General features: G+C 43.1%; 1 protein-coding gene and 1 long non-coding RNA gene across 16 annotated transcripts in view; both read left to right on the top strand.

The window, feature by feature from the left end:
• The first annotated feature begins 499 nt into the window (after window positions 1–499).
• LOC129163000 (uncharacterized) lies at window positions 500–3598 on the top strand. The gene is made up of 2 exons (XR_011519598.1): window positions 500–730; window positions 3505–3598. It is a non-coding gene; the product is annotated as an uncharacterized lncRNA (long non-coding RNA).
• A 291-nt stretch (window positions 3599–3889) lies between these two features.
• The window catches only part of wnk1b (WNK lysine deficient protein kinase 1b), a 103856-nt gene continuing 96408 nt past the window's right edge, over window positions 3890–11337 (top strand). For all 15 annotated transcript variants that reach the window (XM_070548988.1, XM_070548987.1, XM_070548975.1 and 12 more), the window contains exon 1: window positions 3890–5063. In XM_070548988.1, the coding sequence (XP_070405089.1) occupies window positions 4122–5063 (942 nt within the window). In that variant the 5' untranslated portion in view covers window positions 3890–4121. The remainder of the gene's footprint in view (window positions 5064–11337) is intronic.

The raw sequence follows: 11337 nt of genomic DNA, 5'->3' as shown, positions 1-11337 counted from the left end.
CCCTGCGTGTCAAGTGAACACCATGAACACTCATCAGAATTAACGTTGTGACCATAGACTGTACTTAGTTGTGACACTATCTTATTTTGAAAAATCTTCGGGTTTCCGCTCTTATCCGGGTAACCAACGGACGATTGACGCGCCACTGCTGTGTGGTGAAAACTCATTCGTCCCCTTGACGAGTCATCGCCAGAGAAGAGCCCTCAGCCCGGAGCGGACGGAGCCGCTGTCTGATAGCAACAAAACGGGGGAAATCAGTTATGCACAGCGGATTTATCGCGTTAGATAGACCTGAAGGGAGCATACCGACGGCCTCAGAAGCGGACTGGACACCGACGCGGATTGGGATGTTGCATGTTTGAGCGAGGCTGTTGCTTGTTGGGGTCTGGACCCGAACACAGAAAGTAGTACCACCGCTACCTCAGCGAGCGAACTTGGCACCTCTGTGCGGTGGGAGGTGTCTGTCTGTCGGCATTGGCTTCCCTAACGTACCGCTGCCCCCGTTGCTTGGAACCTTGTTTCAAATGGTTGTAGAGTTTTTTTTTATAATTAGCTTATTTTCGTGTGTTTTGGGGAAACCCACTGTGGCTTTAATGTGACGCACCAAATTAGATGTTTGCACCACAGACGATCTCCGCTGCCTGCAGAGGACTTTAAAGGCTCGTTTGTCAAGTTTTTTCTTCGTTTTGCTCTTCCAGCGGTGCCAACACAGCCCACACCAATGTGAGAGGTAATGGTTCGTTTTTGTTTATATTGTACGTTTTTATCCAAGTCGTAGAGTTAACAGCCTAGTCTCGTTTTCTGGGATCTCCAACACAAGCAGCAGTGAACCAGAACCAGTTTGCCACTGGTTCAGGACGTTTGCCCTCAGTCTTCCAGCTGTTATCAACTCACTCATTCTGATTTGAGCCGAATGTTTTCACACATCTCAAAGATGCACTAGACACCGCATCAGGCCACCCAATAACTTACTGTTAGATTTAGTGTATCATTTAAAATGTAAAGGGCAGTCCAGCATGCTTTTTGAATTGTTCTTATCACAAATGAGAAATTGGTCTTGACTCTCAAAGTCCTCAGTTACATTTGTTTAAAGGACGGAGTTTTTTCCAGCAGAGGGCCAGATGCTCTTCTAAAATAAAGTGTCAATCATTAATATTTAAAATGTCTTTGCTTTCCATCTAAACTCTTTTTATTGTGGTTTTAGTTGTGTTTGGAGAACGTAAAAACATTGATATTTGAGACACGAATTTTGCTGCGAAACTTCTAATCCCCCAAATGAGGAGCATTAAGGCCCAAAAGGTTGGGGGCCAGGGGCCCGCCGGGCCCTCAGTTAAGGTTCACTGATCAAGTTGGACTTTTTTCTGCTAAAATTATTATGCAGACTGCCAGCAGTGCAATGTATTGATATGAAATGTATTCATATGGTCTAACATTGTTAAATGTCTTTTGTAGGACAGTAGTGAGGAAGTTATCTTTGTAATAAACTTAAGAATTTAGTAACATATTGTTGCATATGAACCTAAATAGTTATTGTTGCCTTTAGGGCTGCACAATATATAGTTATCGCGATATTAGCAATATACTTATTGCAAAGAACAGATAAATATCGCAATGCTCAAATGTTTGCTACACTTAATGCATTCTGTCAATCATACGGAAGCATGATGTATTTTAACAAATCAAATAGAGCTCTTCACCCATTTGGCCAATTGTGTGGGTTCTCATAGGTTAGACGCCCGTTCCCGAGGCGGACGGCACTTCATTTTGATGGTTAGCAAACACCTGAGTTAGCTTTGTTCTGCTCTTTCTGCTGATTCTGCTTTTCCCGGGATCCACTGATTACCTTTACTTGTTCATTTTCTTTTTCCCTTTCCTCACTTCTTTTCCTTTTTCCATTGTTATGATTTTTGTCTTTTTTTATTTCTTTGTTTTAGATTTTTGTCCCTGAATTAAGTTGTTGTTTATCGCAGGTGATATTGCAATATTAATCACTGTTATCGCATATCGAAGGTTTTCCTAATATCGTGCAGCCCTAGTTGCCTATCATGAAATCAAAAGTCATGTATTTCATCTGATGGTTTTATGGTCTGCCTTGCGTAGTTTGTTTATGCTACTTGCAAATACAAAATCTTCATCAGACCTTGCAGCTCAGTTTTACTGTTGTGAAATCGCCACAGTGGCCATGTTTTTGTAGCTGCATGTCAGAGCTTCAATATGAAGTCATATGTTGTCGGGAGCGTCTCGTGAATGATTCAGGATCATCGTTGGCCCACATTAAACAGCGAGCAGCATCCACACAGGGCTGTTTTGGCCTGATGCGCAGATGAATCAGGCACAGAGAGTGCGGCTGCTCATTGAAAATGTTGAATTACACTGGCTGTTTTGTGACACTTCATTGAGAACAGCTCTGTCATTCATAAGATCATCTGTCTCCTCCTATCTAACAGAATTACCTCACTGTGCATTCTGGAGGTATTCTCAACAGAATGGTGCACACCTGGGATTTGAGACATCTGCTCGAATAAATGACCACTTTTATCCTCAAGGGCAGCCTGCACAATCTGTGGTGCCATGTCACGCTAATTTAAAACCTGTTTGCTACACGTGCAGCAGAACTGCACACATGGCTGCACGGGGAAACACAAACAAGAATGTCTGATTGTACCTGGTGGCCTTAAGGTGCTATGGTCGTTTCAGTGATAACCGATTACTTTTATACTCTTAAGTAAGATAACTTAAAGTTTTCAGTTGAGGCCAGATGGATACAAACCATAACTCTTTAGATGAATACACACTTACTCAGCTTTTTTGTATAGATGGTAAAACTCTCAAAAAACAAAACTGAACACACGTTCTGGAAATTTCTGACAGTACACACCAAGTCAGCTGCTGTCGGCTCTTCTGTGTTAGCGATAAGACCAGAAGTTATCAGCAGGCTGTTATGTAAGTCAAAGTCAGTAAGCATCTTGCCTGTAATTTAATATGCTGAGTAATGTAGTGAGCACTGTCCTCGCTTATGCATTTAGTATCTGTGCAGTAACTCCTCTGACCCCCCCATGTTAAGCTGCTGAACTGCCACCAAGTACCCTAACCTTGAGGTCAGCCAGACTGCCATGTCTTTGGGCTAAATTTGGAACACGGTGCAATTAGGCTCACACTAGACTGCATCGCATTGAGTACAGAGCCTGGACTTGAATGCAAATCTTGGATCTTTATAGATCTTTATTTGGCAAGCATGGGATGGTGAATCAAGGGTTCACAATAGTTCAGCTCTCTTTGAGCAAATATTTAATGGAAAGAACATCTAAATGAGAGAAATTTGGCCATCACCAACCCATCACCACCTTGTCTCAGTCATAAGCAGTCTCACAGCTTGTACAGCATGTTCTACCATCTATTTTGGCCGATAGTCCAGAATCCGTTGGCATCCTGTGAGCTATATCAGTTGTAGAGTCATACAAACCATCAACTTATTCTTTACAGTGTGTGTGTTTTCATTTTCAGAGACAAGAACTCAAGCAGACCTAGCTGGGTCTGGTTAGGCCAGCCTAGCCTTCCGTCTGGCTCTACCGGACAGACCAACAACTCCTCCTTGCATTTCAACAGACCGGAACACACTTCCAATTCCAAATCCCCTCACTCATTCTGGGAGACCATATTGGTCGGATCACCCTCCAGTCCTTCCATGCTGTGGTGGTCCCTGTCTGGATGTTGGCAGCAGGATGGATCCAGGTGTTAATCTGACCAGTGGTAGCTCACTGCAGTGCTTGCAACACTCCTCCTTGGATTACTCTCTGTCCCTCCCGTCCTCAATCTCGAAGCCCCTTCCTCACACCTGGGGCACCCCCCGGCCCTGTATGGAAGGGCCCTATAGGAACTGTAACTTGTCTTGTTAAAACAGCTGCCATTGCTCAAAGGAAGCACTGTTAATAGGTCCTTGCAAACTTTAAAACGGAACAAGGGTTTCAACCCCATTGCCTTTTGTTTGAGAGCTTCTCACTTCAGAGGGGAGCCGAAACGTTGTGGTCTGTTTCCACTTCTAAAGGTTACACATTCACATTGAAATATCTTTATTTATATGTCCGCATTTTCTAATTTTGGGGTCTGCACCTTGTGGAAGAATGTCTGAAAGCAGCAGCAAAGCAGTGAAATTTATTGCCCCTGCGCCCCCTGCATCCTACAACTCCCCCTGTCCATCACCTCAAACCTCCCACAAGAATGTGAATGGCTCTGCCAGTTCAGACACGCATGTCGTGGAGAAGCTCGACGAACAGCCCGTGGTGCGGCGGCGGCGCCACACAATGGACAGGGACTCCAAAACAGCTGAGCACCGTTTCTTCCGCCGCAGTGTTATTTGTGACTCAAACGCTACAGCCTTGGACCTGCCCAGCAAGGCAGCAGTGATACTCACCTCACCTCCAGACTGTGGAGGAACTCCCGCCTTCTTGTCTCCACATCGATATGGGCCAGAGGAGTACGACTCTGATGGTGAGGAGGGCAGAAGAGGGCCCTGTCTACAAAGTACCAGCCTCCCGCCTTACCTAAGCCTTGGTGGGACATTTGCATCAGGGCACATACAAAGTGCTGGGGTGGATTTAGAGGCCAGTGTCATCACTATTGTTGTTCCCACCATCAGGAAAGCTGATAATAGTGCAGACAAGACAAAAGAACCCATCCCGACAGCATTGGATGTTGCAGACAATACCATTCACAGCAAACCTGATGTGACATTGCATCCCAGAGGAATCCAAGATTCACAACAGGCACCAAAAGACGGGAAAGTGATTGAACCTGTGATAGAGGAGAGCATTAGTAGTCCCACAGAGGAGAAAGACAGGGAGACAGAAGAAGGGAAGGGTGTTGCAAAGGCTCGAGCCGAGCAGAGGGAAGTTGATAAACGATTACAAGAGGATACAGAGGAGGCTGAGACCAGAGCTGTGGGGACTTCACCAGATGGACGCTTCCTGAAGTTCGACATCGAGATCGGAAGAGGGTCTTTTAAGACGGTCTACAAGGGACTTGATACTGAAACTACAGTGGAAGTGGCATGGTGTGAGCTACAGGTAAGTCCAGTACCAGAACACTCTTACGTCATGCCTTACCATGTATCTAATCCAACATCAGCTGTGAACCTGACTTCTTTCTTTCTTTCTTTCTTTCTCTTTCTCTCTCTTTCTCTCTCTCTCTCTTTCTCTCTCTCTCTCTCTCTCTCTCTCTCTCTTTCTCTCTTTCTTTCTCTCTTTCTTTCTCTCTTTCTTTCTCTCTCTCTTTCTCTCTTTCTTTCTCTCTTTCTCTCTTTCTCTCTTTCTTTCTCTCTTTCTCTCTCTTTTGTGTGTTTTTATTTTGATAAACTAATTTGCTTCAGAGAACTTCCTGCCTACCCAGATAGTTTTCTGTAAGTGGCTTATGTGATCTGAGAACTTCCCGTTTAGGACAGATTAAAACTGCAGATTGGTGTTTTAAAAAATTTAGTAGACTTCTAGTGCTTTTCTGTAGCTCAACCACTTCTTTTTCTCTGACTCATGCTTTACTGTCACTTTTGCAAACGTGCTTTCTGGTGCACATGGTTGCTTTTACGCCATGTGTGAACGGATAATGTGGTGAAACGGATAACCACCACCATGAGTTGCACAATGCCTATTGAATGTAAGAGGATGCCAAACGGCTGCGGCCTAAACGTTGGTGGCTTTGAGTTCCTGATGATGTCAGTTTGATGAGTTGGTAATTAAATGTCATAAATATGGCTGTTTGACATCTCTAAAATACTGGGCGTAGACAGGTAAGCTCTTTTGATGTTTAAAAGTAAACAAGAATCCTAAAAACAAGATGGCATACACTGTGTTGTTACTTCATTAAAATGCCCTGAAGCAACTTCTGCAGCAAGTGTGTTTTTGTTAGAGAAAGTGAGGCTTCAAGAGAGAAGAGTTGACATAAGGTGGAGTGCAATATTTCTTTAATTAGTGGCAAGCGAAGGGAGAATCAGAAAACAAAAATATATTTTTGAGGTTGTGTAGAAGTAGGCGCAGAGCCAGGAGTGCGTTCATCAGCTGGAGATGTAGAATAACAGTTTCTGCTAGTCATATGACATGACTGAGCTGGGGAAGAAAAACACTGACAGAGACTCACGTGGAACTGCTCAGTCAGATGAAACACTTGTTGCTATGCCAAAGAAACAAATATTCTGGATTTAACAAGTGCATTGCAGTGCATGTGGGAAATGTTCAGGCATTAGCGGCCAAACATGCAATTCCTAAACATGCTTCTTTATGCTGTTTCACTCGGCTTTATGGCAGATTTAGTTCCAACCAGAGATGGCCCGAAGAGGTCGGGCCGTATGGATAAAGAGGTTATTTTTATAACTTCTTTTTCAGGAGCATGTGGTTGTTTTTCTGTCATCTCCAGCAAAAGAAGCTTCTCGGGTCTAACTGGATCCCAGAGACTGAAGTGAGCTTTGTCTGATGCCCTGCTTCTAGGAGACGGTGGTTTGTGTCAGGAAACAAGCGTCCTGCCTTGGCTGAGCGTTCCTGTCACACGTTCTTCATTTTCTTTCTCTCTGTTAGTTTGGAGAACGTTTTAACATGATGATGCTTGACTGTACAGTGCATTATGAAGGTCTTTATTGCCTGACATATTTTATTTAATATATACTATTGTTGATGATGGATCTTTAGTGCCTGAAAACACTTTACTGCTTTTATTTTTTTGTATTTGTGTTTCAAAGGAGCCAGAATTATCTGATCGGTCACTCTGAGTTTAACACGCAGGCTGAACACGAAAATGGTCTCCTTCACCTGTCTCCTGCATTAGCTTCTGAAAAAAATAGATGATGAAACTGTACGATCAGAAAGTCCTGACTGATCTATGTCGCACTGTCACTTAACATTTATGGACTCCTCCATCTTGACTCACGACGGGGAAAGCTGTTATTGGTTTAGCTTCTAGCAAACAACAAAGAACGACTCGCCTAGTAGAAGCTAACTGTTAGCATTAGCAACTCCACCACATGGCAGATCTCCTCCAGGCTTGTTATTTTTGGTTGTAAAACATCAACATTGCAGAACAAACAAACTCAGTGGTAGAGTCACGTGAAGCGAGATGTCCAAATACCAGAAAATAAGACTCAAACCCCACTGTATGAAGCTCTCCTCTGATCTGGCAATCTTCTAGTTCCTGAAACTGGCGCACCAGAGCTTTTTTTCCCCCAGGGTACAACTCACAAAGCATTCATTCCTACTAGAGGCCACTGCAGATGTATTAAAAATGGGAGTGAAGAACCTGTTAATTAACAATCCAGCATTTTCCCCAAAGATATCCAAAAAAAAAATCTTAAATAATACATTTTTACTGATTTTCACATTTAGCCAACAATTTTGCATGTTTTAACTGAGTTTGCAGTGTTTGTCTAATTCAATTCAATTCAAGTTTATGTATATAGAGCTCCGGGAGTTGACGTCACTTCTCCCGGTATGCAACAGTTCAAACTGAACGACGCCATCTTGGCAGGCAGAAGCCCACTGCTGGGCTATTTGTTATTGTCAGAAAACTGAATCAAACGGGAAATATGGTAGATTCCTGTTGTGCCCCAGGATGCAGAACAGACGCGGACGAGATAAGGGAAGAGCCTTCTACAGGATTCCCCAAGATCCGGAACAGCGCAAACGTTGGATCATTGTAATAAAACGCGCTAGCCTCCAGGCTAAAATGAAACTGTGGGATCCCGAGAGTAAAGGTTTTCACTTATGCAGCGACCACATAATATCAGGTACTTAAACCAACGTTTCCTCAACTGTGTATGGTATTTATTTTAATTGTTTTTATTACGATTCTTAGTGGGCCTCCTAGACTTATTTTGGCGTGGCTTTTTCTGTCTCATTACTCATAGCAACAAGTAAACATCACGTAAAACGTTGCCTCGTGAGTTCTGCGTGCTGCTGTTTACGTATTTTATGATCACAGCAATTAACCGGCTAAGCTGAATTTAATTTTTAAGCAATGGTTGATCAATTGTTAGATCACACATAAAAAGCACTTTAGAGTGCTATTATCTTTCTCACAGAGACAGATCCCAGACAGATCCTGAGACGCTCCTGCCTGACATATTTATTTTATTCACGGAAAAAAATCAAACTAGTGATTTCTCTTGGCGTTCAGTTTATACTTTCAAACAGCACAGCACTCTATTTAAATTTCTTACATGGACAGAGTAAGACGAGGGAAAATTAACAAGGAAATTATAAATGTCAGGGTATCTCAAACCCTGTAAGAGGTCCGCCCTGACAGCTTCTGGCGTTTTTAAAAAGTATCCCAGGGGCACGGTAAGGGTCGGAAATGTTTAGTCTATTTAATTTCTGACTATATAAAACGAATTTCTTTGGTTTTAAAGTGTGAAGTAAACTCAGACGGAGTAAAATCCAAGCCGATCCCGTTCATTTTGTTTACCTTTGTTGCCTGCCAACATGGCGTCTACTCTCTGAGAGTCACGTGACGTCCGGAGCTCTATAGAGCCAAATCACGACAAGAGTCGTCTCAAGGCACTTCACATGGTAAACGTTCCAATACAGGTCAGTTCTAAAAAGATAAGGTAACAGGTCAAATAGAATACAAAATAAAAGCATCAAATAGGATAGATGGATGGTTTGTTGCTAAATAATCTTTAATTTTTTAACACATGAAAGGTGTTAAAGGTGTTTTTGAGACAAGTTGCTGAAACTAAACTAAAAATACAGTTTAAGATTTTTGTCATTTTATTGGTAGAACACTGGCTCTTGAGTTCCCAGTCTTTAATGGGTTTGAGTTTGAGTTTGACCGATGTAGAGGCCATTGTTGAGTGACTTAATAAGTCCAAGAACTGAACGATAAAAGCTAAAAAATGGTAAAAAAAAATGGTGTGAATAAAAATTTTTCTAAATTTCAGAACCCCCATAGAACCGATGCCAAGGCTGCTTCCACAGATTGAAAGAAAGATTTGATTCCTTAGAGGCAATAATCCAAAGAAATGAGGGTGGCTTAAGTTTTTTTTCTGCCTCATTTGACTGAACAATACTTTGTGTTATTTAAGTATTGAAGGCGTGTGGCGACTTGTCTAAAAGCAGGCAGCTGTAATCTTCTGGTTGCCCAAGATGACAGAGTAACTGTTGACATGTGGCAGAATGCTGAGAGTAAAGTTACACACACACGCGCGCGCGCACCCACTCTACAACCAATCACCTTCTCTCACTGGGTGGGCATGGCGACTGGAGATCTGTGAGTCAGGATCATCTGGAACTCGTCGGTTTTCTCAGTGTGCCGTTGTCTTTGTGTGGAACGCTTCCAACATTTTGAGTCACTGGGAATGAATTGACAAAGTTAGCTGCAGCAGTTGATTTCTAGCATTTTCTGAGTTTGATGATTGGATTTGGTCAACTTTTTCTGTCATCTTATCCAAAACAGGTTACCACAGAAATCCGACCGAATGGAAACATAACTGGAGAGGAGCCAATGAGTTTTCTTTATCTCTGAGCAAAGTGAAGATAAATACGTGGTGGGAGCGGTGGTGAGGAGGAGGAAGAGAAGGAAGGTCACCAGTAGCCTATTTTAGGTGCCTCATTAATCTGGATGGTAGATGATGGATAAAAGAGGATGATGTGGACCTGGAATGAAAGGATCCTTTGAAGTAATTATATCTAAATAACAGTAATTACTGTAGTATTCATGACTGTTGAGATTTTTAGTTGGTACAGTGAGCATTGTGGCTTTGTTGCTGGGCAGATTAAGGAAATGTTGTTCTGATTTTGGCAGAAGAAAACTTTGTGACTCATGAACCACAAAGTAAAACAGCAGACAGGCATTAACGGAAAACTGAGCGACATTTTTTAATCGACGGAGGAGGGGTGGGGGTCAGAGTTCAGCTTTTCTTGCCTGTTTTTGAGGGGAGTGGAAGAAATGGACGAGAATTAAATAAAACAAAATTTACCCGAAGTAACCGGGCTGCTCTCCGGGTACTCCGGCTTCCTCCCACAGTCCAAAAACATGATTGTTAGGTTGATTGGTCTGTCTAAATTGTCCTTAGGTGAGTGAGTGTGTGTGTGTGTGTGTGTGTGTGTGTGTGTGTGTGTGTGTGTGTGTGTGTGTGTGTGTGTGTGTGTGTGTGTGTGTGTGTGTGTGTGTGTGTGTGTGCATGATTGTTTGTCCTGTGTGTCTCTGTGTTGCCCTGCAATGGACTGGCACTCTGTCCAGGGTGTACCCTGCCTGATTGCCCATTGACCGCTGGAGATAGGCACCAGTTCCCCCACGACCCTACATGGACAAGCGGGTTTGGACAATGGATGGATGGATGGATGGATGGATAACTGGGCTGATCGGTTCAGAGGGAACAATGAAGGTGAAGGTTTGAGAGGAGAGAGGGGTCAGGGGACATGATGGGATGGAAGGGAGGTAAAACGGAATAGAATAAGGACCCCTACCTGTGTGTGTGTGTGTGTGTGTGTGTGTGTGTGTGTGTGTGTGTGTGTGTGTGTGTGTGTGTGTGTGTGTGTGTGTGTGTGTGTGCGTGTGTGTGTGTGTGTGTAGGCTCAATATAAGATCTTAGCATTTCTCACCCATCAGCACATGGCTCATTAGCCCCCCCAGCCTGAACAAATGCACACCCACTTTTAGGACTGGAAGCCGTCCTCGGAGCTCACACAGCTTCCAGGGTGGAAGCGAATGGTTCTGTTCCATAACCTGGATCTAGAAAAACAAGTTTCCCCTCAGATCTAATTTGAATGAGCTTTGGTGATGAAACTTATTTGAAACAGAATTTATTTTCCATGCATTGGCAGAGAGACATAGTGTGTTGGAAAAGGAAGGAGGAAACAAGTGTTCTGTCAGACTTTAAAAGCCCCCTCTAGTTCCCAGAGGCCTTCTAATCAAACAAAGGATGATCTGTTTTACCTCATTTTAGCGCAGTTTAAGCATAAACCACCCATCTGCCCAGCATCTTGCTGTTTGCACATGTATCATTTTGGACCAAAATGATACATGTGTGTGTTTAAAGGCCAGCTAAAGGATTTTACAATAAATAAATGTGCTCAGATTACTTCAGGGAAGCAGAGCTGAGGTGTAACTCTTTTCCAAGGTTCAGATTTCCCTGACAAAACAGCAAACTGCCGCAGCGTTAAGCCTTTGGCCAAAGCTGCCTCTCCTTGGTAAGAGGTTCTAAAGTTGCTGTAAAACTGTAACAGAACCAAAAACACGCAGACACGCTTCATAAATCAGTGGAAACGGGTCAGACTTTAACTGTTTGTAAAGCTCCTAAATGCCAGCTTTTATCACTATTCTAGACAATTCCATATAAGTGCATTGAGAAAAATGTTGGTG

The sequence above is a fragment of the Nothobranchius furzeri genome, chromosome 1, assembly GCF_043380555.1.
Source record: "Nothobranchius furzeri strain GRZ-AD chromosome 1, NfurGRZ-RIMD1, whole genome shotgun sequence".
Lineage (NCBI taxonomy): Eukaryota > Metazoa > Chordata > Actinopteri > Cyprinodontiformes > Nothobranchiidae > Nothobranchius > Nothobranchius furzeri.
This window is presented reverse-complemented; position numbering and strand designations above follow the sequence as displayed.